General features: G+C 50.9%; 1 protein-coding gene across 1 annotated transcript in view; it reads left to right on the top strand.

Annotated features, from left to right (window-relative positions):
- The window catches only part of GRAMD2A (GRAM domain containing 2A), a 34,272-nt gene extending 23,790 nt beyond the window's left edge, over window positions 1-10,482 (top strand). The window contains exons 2-12 of the mRNA XM_069595563.1: window positions 1,589-1,672; window positions 2,522-2,579; window positions 2,934-3,009; window positions 4,074-4,177; window positions 4,780-4,878; window positions 4,986-5,057; window positions 5,583-5,645; window positions 6,617-6,761; window positions 6,997-7,096; window positions 7,979-8,083; window positions 8,338-10,482. Coding sequence (XP_069451664.1) covers window positions 1,589-1,672; window positions 2,522-2,579; window positions 2,934-3,009; window positions 4,074-4,177; window positions 4,780-4,878; window positions 4,986-5,057; window positions 5,583-5,645; window positions 6,617-6,761; window positions 6,997-7,096; window positions 7,979-8,083; window positions 8,338-8,341 — 910 coding nt within the window. The 3' untranslated portion in view covers window positions 8,342-10,482. The remainder of the gene's footprint in view (window positions 1-1,588; window positions 1,673-2,521; window positions 2,580-2,933; window positions 3,010-4,073; window positions 4,178-4,779; window positions 4,879-4,985; window positions 5,058-5,582; window positions 5,646-6,616; window positions 6,762-6,996; window positions 7,097-7,978; window positions 8,084-8,337) is intronic.
- The last annotated feature ends 12,439 nt before the right edge of the window (window positions 10,483-22,921 follow it).

The raw sequence follows: 22,921 nt of genomic DNA, 5'->3' as shown, positions 1-22,921 counted from the left end.
CTTAACCATTGGACCACCAGGAAAGTCCATTATGCATGATTTTTGATCATCATACTTTACATATATTTTCTATAATAAGCTTTAAAAGCTGAAGGTTTTGGGGGGAGTCTCTGTGAAATGTATAGTCATGGACCCAAATAAATCCGGAAGTTAGCTCTAGGACCACGCATGCGTGCTCAGTCGTGTCCGACTCTTCGCGACCCCATGGGGTGTAGCCCACCAGGATCCTCTGTCCATGGGATTTTCCAGACAAGAATACTGGAATGGGTTGCCGTTTCCTCTTCCAGGGGGTCTTCCCAATCCAGGGATGAACTCATGTCTCCTGAGTCTCCTGCACTGTGGGCAGATTCTTTACTGCTGAGCCACCTGGGAAGCCCTAGCTTTAGGAGTCAAGGGGTCAAATCACTAGCACAACCTGTCACTTTGCAAGATTAGGAAATACATGCTATGTGCACCAAAATTCTCCCTAAGGTTGGGGACAGAGGTCGCCATCCCACGTGGTTGGGCCCCTTTGGTGGGTGAGATCATCTCGTTCCTTGCCGTGTGACCTCGGTACAGCTTGCTCCTTTGCGGGTCTCTCAGTTTCCTGTCTCTACAAGGGTAGGGTGGGAGGGGGCCAGGTTAATAACCTTGAGTGGTCTTGGCAGATCTTGGCTGAGGCAATAACTCTGTTCTGGAAGAGAACTTTGACAGTATCTGGTCACACCGCTGAGAGGGATGGAGCGCTGGGATCTTCAGGTTCCAGCTCCTTACCTGCTGAGAGACCAGTGCACAAGACCCCGTTACCTATTCACGGCCACCACATTGCCCTGCCTTGGCCACCCTCTCTTCCCATCACCCCTGGGCTCACTCAGCTAGTTTGGCTGCTCAGGCTCGATTGATTCCTAGTCTTTCTGCTCTGGAGGAGCAGGAAAGGGTGAACCCTAGGCTATGGAGCTGTTTATTGGAGGCATGAGCTGAAAAGCCTTTGGGGATCCCCACCTGCCTGGGGAGAGGTGTCTCCCCCCTGCTGGGCCCTCTCTATGGGACATTTTTGAGATGGTTTGGCTCTCAGGGCTGAGCTACCCTGATGGCGCGAAGGTGTCAAGGCCACTTCCTGGTGTGCGGAAGCCCCACCCCCTCAGCCCACACTCACCTGTGGGCTGATGGTCGCACACTCACCTGCTCAGCCTTGATAAGGCCTCCAGTGCTCAGAGTCCTTTCCCAGAAGCTGGGACGTTTATGGTAATATTATCTGGGCGTTCTGAAACTTTTGCTTTCAGGCGTGAGCAAGTCTCAGGGGCCTCCCTCCCAGCTGCCTTCTTAAGAGTGGGGCTGGCAGCTCCGTTGGGGGCTGATTCTCCTTCCAACCCAGGCATAAACTGGACTTCAGGCTTGCAGGAAGGCCGGTGAGCAAGGCTCCTCTCTCAGCCGCCCCGAACCCCTGCCTGGGGTGCCACCTCCAGACTGTGACATCTCTAGCCTCCCCTGGAATAGCAGGGCCGGTGTTGGGTGCGGGGCAGAGGCAGCCACCCTGGGCTGGTGGAGCTGGCCAGGAAGGCTGTCCCTAGAGACCCTGCCTTCCTGATGAGGGCCCGTTTCTCCTCAGCAACCAACAGATGCATGGGAAGACGGCTTCTCTGAAGAAGAGCATGGAGAAGCTAGGTGGGGTCCAGAGAGCCCAAGACACCAGGTGAGGCCATTTTCCCAGTCAGACATACGTCTGATTGGAGGTGGGCAACCCTTGGGAGGGGACCTGTAAGAAAGGGGGCCTTAAGGCTGCATCATGAGGTCAGTTTGGGCATAGGCTGCCTGGGGCCTCTTCCTCCCACTCCCAGGCCTAGCCCAGGGGACTGGAACCTAGCAGAGTCTAGGCTTCTCGGGTTACCATCCTCCTCTCTGCCCACCTGTCCTCAGGCCAACCTGGACAGGGCAAAGGTTTGTGTTTCAGCAAACCACCCTCCACCCCACCTCTGCCAGCTTTGGTAGCCTCCGTCAGGTCAGGCAGTCTGCCCAGCTTCCCACTGCAGAGCTGCAGGCCCAGGGAGGCGGCTGTGAGGAGGGCAGTCCTGCCTCCTCCATCATGGCCCATGGCCAGGCCCCAGAACCGTGAATCTGATGCCTCCACCCCACCCGCTCCCCATACTGAGCCCCATCCCTGGCCTCCTGCTCGTTCATCCTGGGCCTGCTCCTCAGCTTGTTCCTTGGGCAGAGAAACGGGAGGGGGTTTTTGACACCAGGGGTGGTCGGCTCTAAGCATCTCTGGGAGCTGAGGCTCAGGTTGCCTGTACCTTCTGAGGCTGGGGGGTAGCTGCACACAGCTGACCCCTCCCTGTAGCAGGAGTGTCCCTGCCCAGGGCGAGTCTGTGCAGGCTGCGCTCACCACTTTGCTGTGGCCCCTGGAGACGAGCCCTGGTCTCCAATCTCTGCCCCAAGCTGGTGGCTTGAGGCCAGGGCAGCGCTGGCACCAAGGATGTATGGGGCTGGGGGGAGGGTGGGATTTGAGGTTCCTTGCCCCTGCAATGGCCTGTCTCCTTTGCAGCCTGTACTGGCCAGAAGGCTTGAAGGGTGAAGATGTAAAGAAGTGCAGCAGAGAAGGGGTAAGCGTGTGGAGGCCAACTTCTTACTACCTGCTGGGGGAGGGGATCCTGGGCTGCCTGACTTTGGTGGCTGTTGACTCTGTGGCCACAGGAAACCTGGTGGATGTCCCCTCCTGGGTGGGTGTTGTGTCCCCTTCCCGTCATGGGCTGCCTGTTAAGACCCCGGGTCACCAGGAAACAAGCTGTGCTCAGAACTCAGCCCTCCTCACCCACTGGCTGCTCACCTGCTGCTTCACAGCTAAGACCCCATAGGCCCCCCCATGCCCTGTGGGCTTATTTCCTGGTGGCTGGAGCAGGGCCCTCTGGTGGTATGATCTCCCAGGACTTCTCAGACCCAGCTCCTGTGTTTTGCAGATGCTACTGAGTAAATACAACCAGCAGTACCACAAGCTGTTTAAGGACATTCCCTTGGAGGAGGTGGTTCTCAAAGGTGAGCTGCCTCCCTGGGATGGTGGGACAGGCCATCCTGCCGTGCCCGAAGCCCAGGGCCTCTCCCCCCAGAACCTCCAGGCACAAGTTCAGCCATGGGAACTGGCTGCCCTTCAAAGGGGTTAGTCTCTTTTTCTTCAGAAGTCTGAGAAGATTGGGCTGATTTGAGATACGGAGTTGGATTGTGAAAATTTCCTTGAATGTCTGGGCTTCTAAATTTCATTTCTGTTCTGCTCTTACCAGTGACTGTTCTTCCCTGCTCAGACCTCTCAGGGAGTGTGTTGGAGCATTTGCACAATCAAGGCCCTCTCTCCAGGGAAGAGCAGGGCAAGAGGTTCTGCCTATGGGGGTGAACATGCAGGTTGGGGGACAGTGCAGAAACCTGGCAGATCTTTTGGGGCATGGGTAGAGGAAGAGGAAGGATCTAGCAGTCCGGAAGGGCGGGTAGAGTAGTTCAGTTCAGTTGCTCAGTCGTGTCCGACTTTTTGCAACCCCATGAACTGCAGCACGCCAGGCCTCCCTGTCCATCACCAACTCCCCCAAACCCATGTCCATTGAGTTGGTGATGCCATCCAACCATCTCATCCTCCATCGTCCCCTTCTCCTCCTGCCCCCAATCCTTCCCAGCATAAGAGTCTTTTCAAATCAGTCAGCTCTTCGCATCAGGTGGCCAAAGTATTGGAGTTTCAGCATCAACATCAGTCCCTCCAATGAACACCCAGGACTGATCTCCTTTAGGATAGACTGGTTGGATCTCCCTGCAGGCCAAGGGACTCTCAAGAGTCTTCTCCAACACCACAGTTCAAAAGCATCAGTTCTCTGGGGCTCAGCTTTCTTCACAGTCCAACTCTCACACTCATACATGACTACTAGGGGTGGTCAGGATTCTCAGGAAAGGATGCGAGGATGCTGAGGGAATTGGTGGTTGGGGCTTGGGATTGGGGAGGGGACTGAGGAGTTCAGTCCCCGAGGTTGGAATCTGGACTCCTCTGGGTGGGAGGACCCAGGTCCTGGGGCTCCTGGCTGGGCCTCGCTCACGGCAGTCTCCTTCGTGTGACTCCCCAGTGTGCTCCTGTGCCCTCCAGAGGGACCTACTTCTCCAGGGCCGGCTCTACATCTCCCCCAACTGGCTCTGCTTCCATGCCAGCCTCTTTGGCAAGGATATCAAGGTATACCGAGATATAAGTGGTAAGGCCTCAGCCCAGGGAAGAGAAGTCCCTGCCCTGTGGGCACACCTCAAGCCAGACCTGTCCCTCTGCACTCTGGCACTTGGTGAGGCCTCTCACTGCGAGGCAGTCTACCCGGTGTCAGGGCAGTAGCCCCACCCCATCCAATCAGGGCCCCGACTGAGACTCCACATCTGGCCTGAGCAGCCTGAAGAGCTCACTGCCGAGTTACTCTGCTTACGGGGCACCTCCCAAATGCCTTCACAAACCGAGTGGGATGTCACACTTTCGGGGCCATAAAGTGCCCAGGTGGTGGCTCAAGGAACCCTTACTGGAGTATGGGACTCAGCAGGGCAACCATCCTTGCCTCCTAGATGATGGAGTAAGAGCCTAGAGTGGAGTGTGCTGCCTTTGGGGTGGGAGATAACTGGAAGGAAGCCCACATGAGGCGGTGGGAGGTTCTGATACTCTCCTCCATGGGCCAGACTTGTCCATGGTGTTCACGCTTGGCTCACCCCAGGTGTGGCTGGGGCCCTAAGCAGGAAGCAGAGGGACTGTGTCCTTGGGGGTGAGTCCTGAGAGAAGCCTGCCTCTTCCCCTGTCAGGTAGTCATTCCCGTAGTGTCTGTGCAAATGATCAAAAAGCACAAGATGGCACGGCTCCTCCCCAACGGCCTGGCCATCACCACCACCACCAGCCAGAAGGTCAGTAAGTTTCTGGGCCAGCGCTCCCAGCCCCAGGAGCCCACAGCTTGACCCTGGCACTCTCCCGTCTTTACGCACCTCGCCCCCTTCTGGTTTCTCTATTCCAGTATGTCTTTGTGTCCCTGCTCTCCCGGGACAGTGTATACGACATGCTGAGAAGGGTCTGCACCCACCTACAGGTATGGAGCCTAGGGCAGGGCGGGGGCCTGGGAGACTGCTCAGGCCTGGACTGAGGTCTTGGGACCTGGTTGTTGGGGGAGGTCGGCCCATCCCTTGGGCACAGGGAACCGGGGCAGAGAGAGGGGAGTAACAGGATCAGGCTCAGTGAATCAGAGGCAGTCCGTGGCCTGGGTGTCTATGCTAGTGCGCTTGTCTCTAGGAGGCCATCGGGCCCCTGCGTGTCCCACGTGCAGCCCTCACTTGTGCTTCCTGGGTGCAGACAGACGGGCGCATGTGGCCGGTTCAGCTCCCTCTGGCCTGTGCTGAGGAAGGGGGAGGGCAGCAGTGTGGGAGAGTACAACCCTTTGGATTTGCCCTCTGCTTCAGGATTAACTAGGGATCCTCCCTGCAAACACTTTAGACTCCATCTGACCCAAAGGGCTCATTTGGAGGTGAAGCTCTCGTGGAGAGTGTTAGTACGTCCCCATGTCTGACTTTGGCTGTTCCATGATGGACTGGTAACCCCTGTTCCCTTCTGTCCCCAGCCTTCAAGCAAGAAGAGTCTGTGTGTAAGAGAATTTCCAGAGGAACCTGAGTGCGAGTCTCTGGTGAGAACTAAGGCTGGGAGCAGATGCTGGCCTGAGATTGCCTGTGGCTTTGAGACTTCAGGGCCTCCTGGTGGGGGGCCCACAGTGCAAAACTGGGGCACCAGGCTCAAGAGCCATTGGCATGCTGTGTCAGGGTGTCCCAAGACCCGCCATGCTCCATGCCATGCAGAGTCCTGGGCAGATTATGTTGACATTCTGAGCAGAACACATGCCCAGCCCCCAGAACATGGCCCAGGTTGGACCCCCACACCTTTGTAGGTACAGGGCCAGCAACCCATCCTCTTCCCTTTAGTGGAGTCAGAAGGCCTTCAAGGGGCTGGAGGTGTCCCTGAAATAGAGCTCTGAAGGCTATCATTCCAGAACACAAGCAGGCTCATTGTTGATTTGCCAAGGTCCTGGCCCTTTCTTTTGCTCCCAGGATCCTGGGTAAGTAAAGTTTCTAGCGTAGGAGTTGGGGTGAGGGGGTAGCAATGACTCCAGGGTGTTTTGAAGTCTCTGTCTGTAACTATTAAGTGTTTAGCCAAGCATGTGATATGCGCAATGCCATGCAGGGGATGGAAGGCAATGTTCCCATTTTTATTGATGGGACCTTAAGTGCCCCTGCCAAGGGCAGTGATGTATTCAGAGCGCAGATTAGCAGGAAGCACGACTTATTCCATCTAAGATAGAGAGTGCAAACTCTCCTGGACTCAGCTGATCTGAGCATGCACCTGGGTTGCCTCATGTCCTGGTTCACTAGCAGTCTTCAAAGAGGCCATCCCCTGGAAGAGTGGCTGGTTGTAGCAAGGGAGCAGATGAGAAATGTGATTGCTGTGGCTGTGGTTTCCCTGCTTCTGGGTATCTGCTTTCATGCTCGCTAGGCATCCATACTGATAATATCCGGACAGGCTTTGATAAACCTAGTGTGGATCCTTAGGGCAAGTGAGATCTCAAAGGCCAAGGTGAGACAGTGTCTCCTGCCTTCTCTGCAGGAAGCCCTCATCCCCGAGATGAAGTGGAGGAAAGTGTGCCCTGCCTCCAGGTCCATGTCTCTCCCAGATAGCATCCCTTGTATCTCTCGGGCATCCATGGAATCCACAGACAGCTTCTTCCCCTCCAGGGAGCCTCTGGGGTCTGGTGAGTTCAGCGTGCTTGTTCACAGCACCTGCTTGCAAAAACAAGGTTTTCTGTCCTCCCACTTCTGTGCAAAGAGGTCATCACAGCTAGGAGGGTTTCTGAGGGCAGTTTCTTTCTTTCTGCAAATCCATAATGGAAAGCCGAGAGCTCAAGTGGCTTCAGAGAACAGGGGTTGGGAGTGGGCTGGGGGCTTGTCTTCTGCCCCAGGGAGATGCTGAAAGCTGTCCTATTGCAGAGATCTCCGACTGTGAGGAGGAGAAGCTGGAGGAGGGACCCACGAGCAGCAGGGAGCTCAAGCTCTGGGATTACCCGCTCCTGAAGGTCTTCTTTGTGCTGTAGGTGACTGGAGAGTTGGGGGGTGGGGGGACAGACCTGACCCGATCTGCCTGGGTGTGTGGGTGTTTAAAGCTGGGGCCTTGGTGTGTGGGGAAGTCATTGTCCAGAGTGAGGGAGAAGGCTCGGAGTCAGCTGTAAGCTCCTGGGTGGTGGGGGTGGCCATGCAGCAAGCCCCTTCTGGAGCAAGATAAAGTATCTCCGGTTTCATTCCTTCAAACTTGTAATTTACGGTTAAGGCTGTGGGGAGGGGCAACGTATGAAACTGTTGGAGAAAGAAAAAGTTGCAGAGGATTGGGGAGGGAGGGGTCTGGCAGTCTGAGAGGCCCGTCAGCTAGACCAGGGGAGGGCCATGGCCTTCCCACCGCCCACCACTGGGGTGTTCTCTGGGACACCAGGCTTGTCTGTCATTCGGCCTAAGAGCTATGAGAGCGGTGAGCTTGGTGGATGTTTTATGAACAGCCAGCCAGCCTCTGATTCCCTCGCCTTACCTCGGCACCTTCCTCTGGGTCTGCTGGCAGCGTTTTGACTGTCAACCTCAGGATTTGCCTGGGGGAAGGGCTACCACCTGAGGGGGTAATCTTAGTGGCCTCATAGAGCGGGTGTGGGACCAAGGTGGCTGGTTAGAGGGAAGGTGGGCTCTGCTGAAGGACCCAGAACTCCTGCGGGGCTTCAGGGACACTTTCATGGGGACCAGTCTAAGGACCCCCTTGTGGCCTCTGGGAAGAAAGAGGCCCAGGTCTGAACGAAGCTGTAGGCAAAGGGTTCTTCAACTCCTCTAGTTGCAGGAACTAGCTTAGTCCCACTCCTATGTTTGGTGATCCTGTAGAAATGCCTCCTTTCCAGAAGAGAGACTCACCTCCTCCCTACCCCTCTTTCTCCAGGATCTGCTTCTTGGTCATGTCTTCATCCTACCTGGCGTTCCGCATCTCCCAGCTAGAACAGCAGTTATGTTCCCTGAATTGGGGCGGCTCGGTCCCTGGGCACAGGTGATGCCCCTTCTCTTTCTCATGCTTCTGGGATTGAGGGTGAAGGACAGGAGCCAACACCCATGGCCAGGCTCCTTGCTAGTCTGGCTGGTCTTAGCCTTGCCCTTGAGCTGGTTTGTTGGCCCTCAGTGAGGTTGGGCAGGGTATGCAGAGTACACAGACCCCACCTTGACCCGCCCTCATGGGCGGACCCACTGACTTGTCTGTTTTCTAGGCCCTTTGTCTGACCTGTGTGCCATCTCTTCTGTGTGCAGGTAACAGCCACTTGGCCTTTGACCCCAGTCCTCCAAGAGGAATGCTCTGGGTGCTAAGGTGCCACCACCGACGCCCTTGGTTTGTGCTGCTGCTGTGTTGAGACCGAGTCAGAAAGAAAATATTGCAGAATCCCTCTCCTCCCTGCAGCTCTTCTCCCTCCTTAAATGAGTGGTCTGAAGTACCTGTTTACAAAACTCCTACAATTTTGGGACTGAGACAGAAAGCCAAGTTTCTGGAAATAGACCAGGAGTTCTGTACACTAAGCTTTAGCAGCCACTTACGTGAAAAAAATTTTTTTAAACTTGCTCCTTGAAAACAGTTCTGACACACAGGTACAACATTTGGGGTCACTGCAAGGGACAAAGGCTATGCTTTGATACCAAGCACATGGCCCACTCCAGTGGTGGGACAGCGGCCAGAGCCCAACTTGGCAGTGTGGGCTCCACTCTCTCCCAGCATATTGTGCTCTCACTTGGACCCCCGAGAGTTCCTGTTCTGCGGCCCAAAGGGTTTCTCTGCAGGTGGCCAGGGGCCCATGCAGGGCAAACTGGAGGCGGTGAGGTGATTCTAGGATCTAGCCAGGGGTGTGTTCATGGTCTGTGCAGAGGCTCGGTTCTGGCCCCTCTTGAGGAGGCGGGCTCAATCTGGGAGCACACGACTTGCAGCAGGGGAGAATGGCAGTGGCTGTGCAGGAGAACAGAGGGCCGGCATTCTGTGTCCTCCGTTGCTGTTTCCCGGTGAGACGGAGGAGCGGAGCTTTTTTGATCACTGTGGCCACAGACCAGGTACTCGATCTTCCCCTGGTGTGCTCAAACATTTCGAAGGTGCCCCATGTGGGCAGTGGGGAATGGGAAGGGTCGTGGCTTTGACTGGAGGTCTCCCTTTGTACTCCCTGCTTCACTGCCTGGATTCTGAGCGTGGCCAACGGCATTCTGATGGGCTTGATGGTGTTCGGCCACCAAGGGCTGAGCTCACTATGTCACCTGCAGGCCATGCAGGAGGGTCCTCCACGCCTTGGGCTCTGTTCTCCCATGAGTAAAATGGAGATGTCCATGGTGGGCCTGTGACTGCAGGGCCCAGGCCAAGCGAGTCTGTCTGATACCTTTGGAAGCAAGAGAGGTAGAAGACAGGAAGAAGGGACATGGTGGCTTTGCCTTAGAGACCTCCCCCCTCCTCTGACAATGTCTCCTCAATACTACAAACCTTCTGTGCCTTAAAACTCTCCTGGGACTCCGATCTGCTAAGACAGTGTCTTTGGAGGTGCTGGAAAGGCCTTAGTGGGGAGGGAAGGTCACTGGTGATGGGTGGGTGGGGTCAGAAATAGCCACTTTTTCCCTCGTCAGACACCTGAGAAGTTAACTGGTGGGGGTGGGGTGCGGGTATCCTGGTGGAAATTATTTATTGTGGAGTGTGACTGTCCTGTTTATGAAAAACCCAAATGAAGACTGGAGGGACTGACAGGAGGTGATAACTTCCTAAACTCAGGCTGGAGGTCTCTCCATCCCAGGCTCTAGGATCGGGCTCAGAGCCTGGCCTTGGGGGATCCTTTCACTCAAGATGTATGTCTCAGGTAAAACTCGTGGCTCCATTCTCCCTGCAGTGCCACGCTGGATGGATGCCCATCCTATTTTAGGAACCAGCTCCCTGTTTTCAGGGAAATAATCTTATTTGCCCCAACGCCTCCCCTCCCTGGTCCTTGCTGAAGGGCAGGGAGAACAGGTCCATTCTCTGAATCTTGCTGGGTTGAGCCAGAGGTCATGAGAGGTGCCAAGTCATGGGTGGCTATGCCAACATGATGGTGAACCTAGCCTCCAGTCTCCATGTCCTGGGCTCAGCGAGGGCAAAAGGCGTGCAGTAGGGTGGGTGGCTTTGGAAGCCCTCTTGGGGCCCAGAGCTCTGAGTGAATACAGTGGGCCTGTCCCTCTGGAGGGCCCTCTGTTGCTTCCTTCTGTTCCCCAGCCCGTTCCTTTGGCCAGGGTACCTTCTGTTGTGCTCATTTATAAACCGTGTGTATTTATGCAGACCTGCTTGCGTTGGCAGACACTTCTCTAATTCCTTGAGAATTTGGTTCAACTATCCTTCAGTTGTTCCACTATGGCATTAAACTTTGAAAATATTTTAAAATAAAAATCTGATTTTTCTAATCCTGTGGTATGGAAAGTTCATTTTTAGGTTTTGATTACTCACTAAAGGTACTCTTACTGACATACTGGGCACCAAGGAGACTGACGGAGCCCAAGTCATTCCCAGAATCCCAAGTACTCTGCAGATCTCATGGGACTTTAGCTAAGCTGACTCATATGTCAGGCGTAAGGGATGGTTCGGATGGCCACAGCACATAGCACAGCGTCCTGCCTTGGGTGGGTGGACACTGGGAATGCTTCCCCATTTCTGCTGGGCAACTCCAAAGCAAGGTCCGTGCTTCGAACAGTACTGTGCTCCTGACTCAGGAATTAAAAGTCAAACTCAGAGTGAGAAAACTCCTATGTCTTTTTCTGATATCAAGTCCAGATTCTGGAGGTTAAAGTCCAATTTGGGCGACTTCCCTGGTCTCCACTGGTTAAGAACCTGCTTACCATTGCAGAAGACACCAGTTTGATCTGTGGTCCAGGGAGATCCTACATGCCGCAGAGCTATAAGCCTAGAACCAGAACTTCTGAAGCCCAGGTGCGCTTAGGGCCTGTGCTTTGCGGCAAGAGATGCCACTGCAATGAGAAGCCTGCACACTGCAAGGAAGAGCAGCCCCCACTTGCAGCAACTAGAGAAAGCCCGTGTGTAGCAGTGAAGACCCAGCATGGCAAAAAAAAAAAAAAAATCCAAATTTGGGCCACATCACCTTTCTTTCTCCTTGGGAGGCGCCCTCCAGTAGTGGTCTGTTCCTTCAGTACATGCTGAGCCCAGATTCTGAGCTAGCGCTAGACTAGGTGCCAAAGGCAGAGCAGTGACCAGTCAGGCAGCATCGCTGCGTCCCCGGTGGCACTTGCCTTCCACATGAACGTGAGTTCCAAGTAAACCGTGAACAAACAAGGTAATTGCACATTCTGATTGTGCTCCATGACGGAAAGAGACTGATATGAGATACAGTAAAAAGGGAGATAGATTTTTAGATGAGTGGTCAAGAAATGTTCTCTGAGGTGAGATTTAAGTTGCTGCTTAAGGGATGCGGTCATGAAAAGAGCTGGGGAAAGGGTTGGTAACTGTGAAAGGTAGGAAAGAAGGCATGTGTCTCTGAGGAATAGAGACCATCAGCATGAATCTGGAATATGAGTCAGTGGGAGACTGATGTGAAGAGGTTGGAGAGGTCAACTCAGTGACAACAAAACAACCTATTTAAAAGTCGATAAGGACCTGAATAGACATTTCAACATCACTGTCACTAAGCTAAGTCACTCCAGTTGTGTCCAACTCTGTGCGACCCCATAGACAGCAGCCCACCAGGCTCCCCCGTCCATGGGATTCTCCAGGCAAGAACACTGGAGTGGGTTCCCATTTCCTTCTCCAATGCATGAACGTGAAAAGTGAAAGTGAAGTCAGTCGTGTCCGACTCTTAGCGACCCCATGGACTGTAGCCCACCAGGCTCCTCCATCCATGGGATTTTCCAGGCAAGAGTACTGGAGGCACTAGGGGAAAGCAAATAAAAACCACAATTAGATACCACTTCATATCCATTAGGATGGCTACTAGCAACGAAAACAAAAGAATCCCTGAAAGCATTAGTGAGGATGTGGAGAAACTGGAACCCTTATGCACTATTGATAGGAGGGCGAAACGGTGCAGCCACTGCGGCAAACAGCATAGCAGTTCTTCAGAAAATTAAAAGCAGAATTACCCTCTGATCCAGAAATTCCATCTGTGTATATACCCACGAGAACTGAAAATACGAGCTTGAAGAGCTATCTGTACACCCATGTTCACAGCAGTGTTATTCACAATAAGCCAAAAGGTGGAAGCAGCCCAAGGGCCTATTGGCAGGTGAATGGATGAACAAAACGTGGTGCAGACACGCAACGCAGCATCAGTCAGCCTTCGAAAGGAAGACACTCTTGACGTGCACTACGGCACAGATGAGCCCTGAGGACACAGTGCTTAGTGAAGTGAGCCCATCACAGAAAGACAAGTACTGTATGATTCGGCTCGCATGCGGTACGTGTGGCAGTCCAGTTCACAGAAAACAGGAAGCAGAATGGTGGCTGCCAGGAGCTATGGGGAAGGGAAATGGGAGTTATTGTTTAATGTGTACAGAGTTTCAGTTATGCAAGATAAACAGAATTCTCGAGATGGTGATGACTGTTACACAGCAATGTGAATGTGAAACTTAAAAATGATTAAGATGGTAAATTTTACGTGTATTTTACCACACACACACACAAAATAGGAGGTTGGAGAGGTAGGCAGAAGGGAATTGTGATTTTATACGTTCATGGGTATGGCAGCTCAGGTCTGAAAATTTGGAGCTGGTAGAGTCAGTGGTTACTGAAGCCAAGGGCTTTCTTTTGTTAGAAGAAGTAACCTGTGGATGCAATATGCAGAAAAATACAGCTGAATCTCTGTATGTGATCATACACCTCCTTTTCACTATTTCCGGGGAGTAGTCCATAGCATCATCACAGTTGTGGGCATATCATCTTTTATTTTTTAAGTTGGGCTAGCTTTATAAGGGAGAAACAACTGCCTTACACTTGGACAGATGGAGGGAGATATATGCATATATATTAATATGTATATAGATTATTTTATGTGGGAACCTCAGTTTGCATCATGGGCTTTAGTCAGATCAGGGAGAATTGTGGAAGTAGGCAGGAGTTCTTGTGAACAAGGCATTCAGGAGTGAGGAGGGCTCTGGGACAACTGCATCCCACCAGAGATATCCTGGGACTAAGAAAGTGCCCTCACTCCCACGCCTAAGTGTCCAGCCAGCCAGCCCTGGCCCTCTCATCTGGTGGCCGTGACGTCAGGACTGCTATCGAGCTAGGTGAGGTCGTGACCCTGTGCTGCTCCTCTCTCTTAGGAGCTGGACCGCAGACTCAGGGCATCCTAGAGTACCGAAGCTCACCTGTCAGCCACAGGCTGGGCCAAGTCAGCTCCCTAGGTGGATCTCGCCCTGAGGGTGCTGAGAGGCCACTGGGGGCCACTAGGTGGCAGCAAAGTCCAGCAGGAACTGGAACCAAGGCACGAGGGACAGACTTCGCTCTTCTCTCTCAAAGACCCCCCCCCCCCCCCCCCCCCCGCTGTCCCCAGGCCCTGACAGTGGCAGCAGGGAAGCTCTTCTCTCTCAAAGGCCCCCCGCTGTCCCCAGGCCCTGACAGTGGCAGGAGGGAGGCTGGGCAGGCTCGTGGCCATGTTTCCCTGGCCCTCTCTGGTCCTTTCTTTCCTCTCCATTCTTTCATACCTGGGGCAAAGGCCTGAGGTGACCGAGAGGAAAGCATTCCCGAGGGCTCTGCAGATCTGAAGTCAGGTCAGTGAGAAGGCACAAGTGTCCGGGGTGAAGAACAAGTGTAGGGCGTGTGTTTGTGTGTGGTGGGGGGCCCAGGGGGCAAGTGGGGAACGCAGTGTCCCACAAGGACCCAGGAGCCCCCGGCTTTCCTCCTCTTCCCTTGTTGTCAGTAGTGTCTTCTCTTACTCAGGGTGCAGAACTATAGAAACCTTGCGCGATTTCCCTTTCTCCTCCTGCCTTCATTTAGAGAGAAGAGGCTGGACCCCAGAGCAGCGAGGATTCGAATTTAATGGTTACGTGGCTCCACAGGCTTTGCTCTCTGAAAGTGAGGGGGAGGAAGGCATTTAAGCCTCTGAAATGATAATCTAGAGAAACCCGAGTTCATCCTCCGTGAGCCTGACCTCCACAGAGCTGAGGAGCACCTGGCGCCCAGCAGGCCCTGCTGGCTGGCCCGCCTTCGCTTGGCAGGGCTCCTTGCCTTCCCGGAATGTGTTCCTTCTTGTTTGCCACTCCGTGCTTGGCCTCGAGCCAAACCTGGGCTGCTCAGAATACTGTGCCCCACTCACTTCTCTTGCAGGATCTGAGACAAGGCCCTTTTCCGCTTGGGGAAAGGCCAGGCCCTGGCTGCAGCCTCATCCTCCTGGTGCTGCCCTGTCTCGGGACATCAGTCTCTTCAATGGTCAAGGGCAGAAGGCAGTGGCACCCCGGCAGAGCAGAATGGCATATTGACATCTTAGCCTTTTGGCAGCCTTCTAAATTGGGCCAGAGTGGGCAAAGTGCTACTCACAAGCTGTTCATTAACTTGTTAAATGCAGAAAGGTTGGCTTAGGCTCCGCTTTGGGAGAACATGACACCCACTGCTCCTGGATTCACTCTGGCGTGAAGGCGTGTTAATCGGTGTAGGGTTTCTGATGGAAGCTTTTCTTTGCTGTTAGTCATAGAAGCCAGGCTCGTCTGAATGTGTGCTCTTTCTAGGCTGTAGTTAGGTTTAAAAGACGTGTTAAGCACATTCTATGGACCCCTGGATGTATGCTTCTATAGAGACTATGATTCTGTAAATTTCTGAGCAACAAAATGGGTACCAGGCCCCACACTGGGTGCTTTTTTATGCTCATCTGAGTCTCACAAGAACCTCTCAATACAACAATATAGTTTTCACAACTTATGCTGTAGAAATGGAGCTCAATGGGACAGAAATACATATGGACCCCTTTGAAGAGTTTACTGAGGATAGCTATGGACAGTGTGAGACACGTGAGGCCTGATAAGTACAAATGGGAGTGGTACAGACTGACTCAGTGGCAAGGGGTGTGCTGCCTGTGTGGGATTCAGAGGATGAGCAAGATTTGATCAGGGAGCTGTGGGGAGAATCCTCACAGGCCGTGCGTTTGGGGGGGGGGCAGTTGGTAATGGCAGTACAAGGATGGTGGTGTGGAGGGTGGTGCTGATGACAGCTTAGGAGGAGAGTTCTGCTGAGGAGTGGATACTAAGTGTGCAAAACCTGTCAGGATCTAAATGCCAGGATGAGAAGGAAGGACCTGATTTTTTAGGCAATGAAGAGCTTACTGGGGCTACAGGAGTTTAGGAGTGATGGATAAATATGGTGGTTTGGGAATGCTGGTTGGGAAATGGAGCACAAGGTCAGAATAGCGAAAAGTCTGTCAGAATAGACCGTGGTTTTTCAACCTCAGTACTGCTGCCTTTTCAGGCGGCACAGTCCTTTGATGGTGGTGGTGGGGATTAATCCTGTGCCCATTGTAGGGTGTTTGGCCACATCCTTGGCCCACCTGATGCCAGCAGCACTTCCCACTTCCTGCCCCTAGTTGTGACAACCAAAAACAGCTCTAGACATTGCCAAATGTCCCTTGGGGGGCAAAGCGGCCCCCGATTGAGAGTCATTGGTCTAGAAGGCACAAGGTGAGGGCCTGAACCTCAGAATGTTGGCAGGTATTTTCATAACCAACTGCATCAATCTATTGACATTTAGAATAGCTGACAAAAGTAAAATGATTTCCTTGCCACAGGAAATTCATCATCAGCGCCAAAGAACTTAATGGCCTAAGGAAGCTTCAGAAGTAGATCATTCTGCATCTTAGAAACCTCTAGAGGATACACCAAAACTACACATAATGTGCTCTAGACTCATTAGCAAGAAAGTGGCTGATCTCAGGATTTCTCTCTCTACCCCTCACCCTCAAGTCACATCTCACTCAACTCCACTTTGAATAAGGAATGCCCACCCTGCAGGAGAAGCAAGAGATGTGGGTTTGATCCCCGGGTTGGCAAGATTCCCTGGAGTAAGAAATGGCAACCCACTCCAGTATTCTTGCCTGGAAAATTCCACGAACTGAGGAGCATGACGGGCTACAGTCCATGGGGTCACAAAGAGTCGGACACAACTGACTGCACAATCTGTCCACAGGCAGAGAAGCTACTGATCTGTATTTTGCTAGGCTTGCATTCACCTTTTTAACATTTTTTACTTTGCCAATTGGTAGAGTGGATGGATAAAGCCTGGCCTGCAATGAAGAGCAATGATTTACTAAGATGTACCTCTGTCTAAAGAAGGAATCGGCAAAGATCAACCAAGACCATTGTAAGAACTCTGGCTTTTACTCTGAATGAAATGAGGCAAAGGAGTGAATAATAAGCTCTTATTATAGGGGCCTTAAAAGGATCACCACTGGCTGTGAGGGGGGGAAAGGTGAGAGCAGAGAGGTCAGTTAGGAGACTGTGCGCCATCTCGTTAAGAGGACAGTGGCACTGACTCAGGTGGTAGAAGTAGAGAAGGTGGGAACAGGCAGAGTCTAGATATATTCTGACGGTAAAAACAGTCGTTTTTACGACAAGTTAGAGACGGCGAATAACAGGAACAGTCATAAAGGATACTCAACTCACGTTCTATGGTTTGAGAGGATGGACAGAATTGCCATCAACTGAGATGGAGAAGGCCATTAGTGGCGCAGTTTTTGGAAGATCAGAAATGTACTATTTAACATGTGAAGTTTGAGATGAGTTTTAGACAGTGAAGTGGGGGGGGTCAGGTGGGTAATAGATATATGGGTCTGGAGTTCAGGAGACAGGTCTGGGAGATATAAGTCTGGGAACTGTCACCATATGGATGGTATTTAACTGCAGGAGACTGGATGAGATCATCAGCGGACTGTGTCTGTGTACAGAGGAAAGTAGGGATGGCTGAGCCCTGGGGTACGCTGTCATCGAGAGATCAGGAAGAAGAGGAGGAACTAGTAAGGGAAACTGATGAGTGCCGGATAAAGCAGGAGGAAACCCAGAAGAGTTTGTTGTTCTGGAAGCTAATTACCATATGGCAAGCAGGGGACTGACAAATGCTGTTAATAAACCAAATTTTTCTTTTCCCGTGGCTCAGTGAAAGTTCTTTTTCACTGGAATGTAGCCCAGAAATTTCCAACCTGGACAACTCCAAGCAATTTAATGCTTAGGGGTTATTCTTTCAGTACAAAAATGGCCTGAGCCCTATTTCCAACCATTGTGGTCAGTCCTGAGACTCAATTTCTACAAGAGTTTCCATGATGCAGTCTGGTTGACTGATGTCTCCTGTTCCTTTAGCTTTTGCCCTTTTGCCCATGATGTGACTCTCCTCATCCTTCACTCCTCCAAATGATCTACCACCAAGAAAATCCAATGCACCCAACCTGCACGAAAGATTGAGAGTTAATGGAAGGCTATGGCACAAAACCAAAAACAACATCAAATTCAGTGCACATGTGACTGCTTATAAAACGTGACAGCCACGCTCTGTCTCAGGAAACTCCTCACCGGCCACGGCCTCCAGTAGCCCCTGCCTCCTGCCATGTTTCTGGCATGTATCCCATCTCAGTTCTTTTCATCAACCTCCCTCCACTTCTTTCCTAGGCCTCATTCTTTTTCTAGGGCATCCAATGAAAATTCAGATTTCTTTCCTCTTATTATTTGCAGTAACTGATCTCTCTTTGTATCCTCCTGGCCCACTTAGGCTAAACCCAGGGAGCTGACCTTTCTCAATCAAAGAGGTCCATCTAGGCATTTACCTCAAATGAAACAACAAACACTCTCTAGCAATAAATTAGGTGACACTCCTGAAGTCAGAGAGGCTGTATTCAGTTTTTGTTTTTAATAGCAATTTTCCCTTTTGGGTAAATAAAACAGAAAAAAAAAACCCCAAAAAACAGAAACACTACCACTAACAAACCACACAGCAGTGTGCTAGGATGGTTAAGAGCAGAGGTTCTCGAGTCAGCACACCCACATTTAAACCTCATTAAGTTCACCTAGGCAACTGTCAGGCTTTAGTCTTTTCATCTCTAATAGGGTAACAGCAGTTTCTACCTTAGAGCTGTATGTGTTAGTTGCTCAGTTGTATCCGACTCTGCGACCCCATGGATTTAGCCCCCAGGCTCCTCTGTCCATGGAATTCTCCAGGCAAGAATACTGGAATGGGTTGCCATTTCCTCCTCCAGGGGATCTTCCCAACCCAGGGATCGAACCCAGGTCTGCTGCATTGCAGGCAGATTCTTTCCTGTCTGAGCCACCAGGGAAGCCCTTTAGAGCTTTATGGTTATTACTGATGTAAATATTCCATTTTAATAATGACCAAGCTTTATGGTTATCATTAAAATGGAATATTTAGATCAAATCCTTATAAGTCCTTGACACATACAAAGAGTTTAATGAATTTCAGTTATCTATTAAACTTCAAGAAGTAAACTTAAATAAGTATAAAACCCAATGTTGGTAGAGCTATACAGAATTAGATATAGGTTTTTCTGATACATTTTTAATGGTACCGCACAGATTCTCCTTTGAGAACGCTTTGGATATCACCATGAAGGGATTATAAATTGCTCATATGCTCTGATGTCTCAGGTCCACTTTTGTTTTCCTCAAAGAGGTAGTTTGCAATGAAAAAGTTACTTGTTAAGAGTGCAGCCCTGTTATTCATAACAACATTGGAACTAACCAAAACACTTAATAAGGAAATGGTTAAGAAAATTAAGATCTACTAACTTGATGTTAACTCCAGGTTACCATTAAACATGAGTAGGCACTGATTAAGGGAGGAAATCTGTAAAAAGCAGAATTAAAATACTGCTTATGCATGAATTACAACTATGTAAAATGTGAAAATCTCTTAAAAAAAAAAATCAGCAGATGCATCAGCACATTACATTTACATGCTGAGTTCCTTCTTTTCTGTCAAGTTGCTTAAGTTTGTCAAACTGTCCCCCCTACAATAGCTTGGTCTTATGCAAGCATGAAAAGCTATGTTGATTAACAAGTTATTTTGATTTCTGCTGCAATACCTCGGAAGGATGATGTGTTTTCTGATAAATTGCCTCTATTCAATATATTTGTACTTACTTAGTAAACAAATAACCACCACTGTCCATGTGCCAGGCACTACACTAAGCAGCAGATATTCAATGGCGAGTAGACATGGTCCTGGTCTCCAGGACTTCCAGTTTAGTGGCAAGAGATATACTGCCAAAAATTATATGGGATTTGCGCACACTAAAGGGTTCTTGATTCCAGGGTGTTGTTAAGCAAGGGAAGCAAACTAGTCTGGCACACCCGGGAAGATCTCCCTGATGAAGATTACATAAGCGTTTTCCTGCTGAAGAGTATGGGAGAGTTGAGGGGGAGAGAACAGAAGTAGAAAGGCTTTAAGGGGTGAAAAGAATGTCATGCTGGAGGAACAAACAGGTCTGCAGGGTTGGGGCACAGTACATGGGTGGGCTACAGTTCACAGTGTTGCAGAGTCTGCCAGGACTGAGCGACTAACACACACACACACGAGGGGTCTAGGAAGGGGTCAGACTGTGTGGAGCTTTATTAAAGATATTGCCAGCATATGAAATGGACTAGGGGATGAACACGGGGATGTGTGAATACCAGAAGACTACTTAACTATTGTGGCAGTCCAGATGAGACAGATGATGGCCGTCTGGATGAGAGCAGTGGCATTGTGAAATACATGGATTTAAAGCATATTTAAAATGCAGAATAGACACGACAAGGAGACTGGTAGGTATGAAGTGTGTGAGGGATGGACAAGTCAAGGGTGACACCTAGATATCTGGCTAGAATTGGGTGGTGCACTGGTAACCATTTCCTGAAGTAGGAAATACTGATAGAGCAGATTTGATGGAGAAAGAGGACTTGAGCTTTGGGATTTGCTGGGTTTGAGTTGCCTGTGAAATATGCAAGGGAGAATGTCTATTTGGCTGTAACTGGATATTCAGGTTGATGTTCGGGAGAGTTCAGGAGAGAAGGATAGAGTAGAGATGTGCCCTAATCTATCAGTAGCCTGGGAAAAATATGGAAGAACCTAGGAAGTATGTACAAAATGAGAAAAGGGGTTTGGGAATCAAAACCTGAGAATATACAGCAAGTAGACAAGAAACTGGCAATTAGGAAAGAGTGGTCAAAGTAGTACTAGAAAAACTAGACATCACATCAAGTAAAGGAAGAGTTGTTTGAAAAGGAGGGTTTAATGTTGCTAGGAGGACTAGTAAAATGAGAACCATTAGTAGTCCTACTGAGAATTTTTGTAGAGTGATGGGAACAGTCTAGATTAAAATGGGTTGAGAGGTGGGCAGGAGGTGAGAAACTTTTGACACTTTTAGATCTGGCTGTAAAGACGAAGAAAGTAAAAGGTCAGTATTTACAGCAGGACACAAGGTCATGCTTTATTTAAAGACAGATTTAATACATCTATACATCTAAATACTGATGCAAAGGAGCCAGTCGAGAGACTCCTGTTGGTGCTGCTGTGTGTGAAGGAGCTGTCTGTGCACAATCCCTGAGCACAGGTGAAGGCATTAGCCACAGCTTGGGGGTCACTGCAATGAGAATGAGGAAGGCTCAAAGGTGGGGATAGAAAGACTCGTAGATTCGGTGTCAGGAAAGCTGAAGTTCATGACTGTGCCTATTTTCTCTGATGCTGGAGAGTGTGGGAGGAGGTGAGGGCTTTGCAGGTTTGAGAAATGAAGACTGAGGTAGCAGCTGCGGGGAGCTAGCTCGAGTGTGAGCTGGTGAGGAAAGCATGGCCTGGTGCAGAGAAACATGTCCTAGCCTGCATTGTGTGGGAAAGGTTTTCTTTTAAATACAGGCTGCTCTGTTTTGGTACATGAAGGAAAAAGAGGCAGGCAGTAATTCTTTTTGTCTTTTAGCCCCAAACTGCAGGAAGATCCAAGGTTAATTTGTACCTGAATAATGGTTAACTCTTGCCTATTACTGACACTTTAGTTGGCTACCACTTCCTTTGACACTCTGACATGTTAGTTTTTCTTACACAAGAAAACTTCAATTGCCTGGGCTGCCGCTCTTGTTCTACTTCCCATCGTTCAGAGTCATGACATCTGAAAGTACAATGCAGGGCTTTTAAATGTTTTAGATCAGTACTTCGATGTCAGCAGCTGATCCAAATATGACCTAATATATAAAACAAATCCAGTTATTATATAGGTTGTCACGTAGCAGTTAACTGAGAAAGACAGTTTCTCATTATTGGTTTCTATAATATACCTGCTGAATTTAGGAGATTCATAAAGCAACACAAAATTATATTTAAAATGTTCAAGCAAGGAGATGTGTTATCATTTTCTGGGAGAGGGAGAAAGGTACAGGCGGATACATTATGAGGAGATGGACACCCTGCAGTAGAAATCATGGCCCTGTCACCTGCAACCACGTGACTGAGCTCCTGTAAGTTTCTTTTCTATAAAATCAGAATAGTAAGGAGAGCAGCCAAGGCGGCTGAGGAGAAAGCCGCTGAGCTCACCTCCTCTCACAAGCACACCCACCAAATCACAACTATTGCACAACCACCATGGCTGAAAAAAATAATGGAAACTGCCAGCAAAGGTCTTCTACAGCTAAAGACATAAGGGAGGAACCGTAACGACTTGGGTAGTAGGGGCGGACTCATGACACAGGTAAACCCCATATGCCCTGGGCAGGTGACCCACAACCTGGAGAATGCTGCTGCAGAGGTTCTTCTGCAGGAGAGTTCTGAGCCCCATGCCAGGCTCCCCAGCCTGGGAGTCTGGCACTGGAAAACGAGCCCCGTAGCGTTTGGCTTTGAGGGCCAGTGGGGCTTAATTATGGAAGCCCTACAGGACTGGGGGAAACAGACTTCAATCTTAAAGGAAGCACACAAAATCTCATGCTTACTGGGACCCAAGGCAAAAGCAAAAATCTGATAGGAGCCTAAGCCAGACCTACCTGCTGATCTTGGAGAAGCTCCTGGAGAGGTGTGAGGGTGGCTGTGGCTCACCCAAGGGGTACAGAGAGTGGTGGCAGTAATACTGGGGAACATTCAACCACAGGATCACTCCTGGCAGCTGCCATATTGGCTCATTAGTGCCAAGGCCTGGCCCCGCCCATCAGCCTGTAGGCTCTAGTGCTGGGATGACTCAGGCCGAACAACTGGGTGGGGACACGGTCCACCCACCAGCAGACAGGCAGCTTAGAGACTGAAGAGCTCACAGCCACCTAGACATGGCCCTAGACATGGCTCAGCCCACCAGAGGGCCAAGACCCGGCTCCACAAACTGGGCGACAGCCACCAGGAAAGCTGCACAAGCCCTAGACTGGCTCCATCCACCAGGGGGTGGGGCAAGAGAATTACGAGACTGCAACGCAGGCCAGACTCTACCCTGGGACCAGGTGGGCTCTGCCCCTGCCCATGAGCCGGGCAACACAACCTTCAGGAAACTCCAGACTCCACACCCAACTGTGTCGGGAACTGGCGCTTTCCTACCAATGATCTGAAAGCAGCTCTGGGAACCCTGGGCCCTGGAGCCAGACTTCAGGAACCAGTTCCACTTGCCAGGAGTCTGGCACCAACCCCAGGATCTGGCTTCACCTGCCAGTAGGTGGGCAACAGTCCCAGAGTCTTCAGGACCCCGACTCTGCCCCAGGTTACCTTAGGATTCCATAACTGGCCACCTCAGGACCAGGCCTGTGAAACAACAGGCAGCAGAATTTGCACAAGGCAGGGCGTGGCAACCAGACAGACTAGGGGCACGCCAAACTTAGCAGACAACCCATATAGTCAGCCTGCCACGACAGACGGGCCCATGCGGACCTGTCAGGAGGACACTCTAGAGCATATAGTTTGGGTTAT

The sequence above is a fragment of the Ovis canadensis genome, chromosome 7 (genome assembly GCF_042477335.2).
Source record: "Ovis canadensis isolate MfBH-ARS-UI-01 breed Bighorn chromosome 7, ARS-UI_OviCan_v2, whole genome shotgun sequence".
NCBI classification, from domain to species: Eukaryota; Metazoa; Chordata; class Mammalia; order Artiodactyla; family Bovidae; genus Ovis; species Ovis canadensis.
This window is presented reverse-complemented; position numbering and strand designations above follow the sequence as displayed.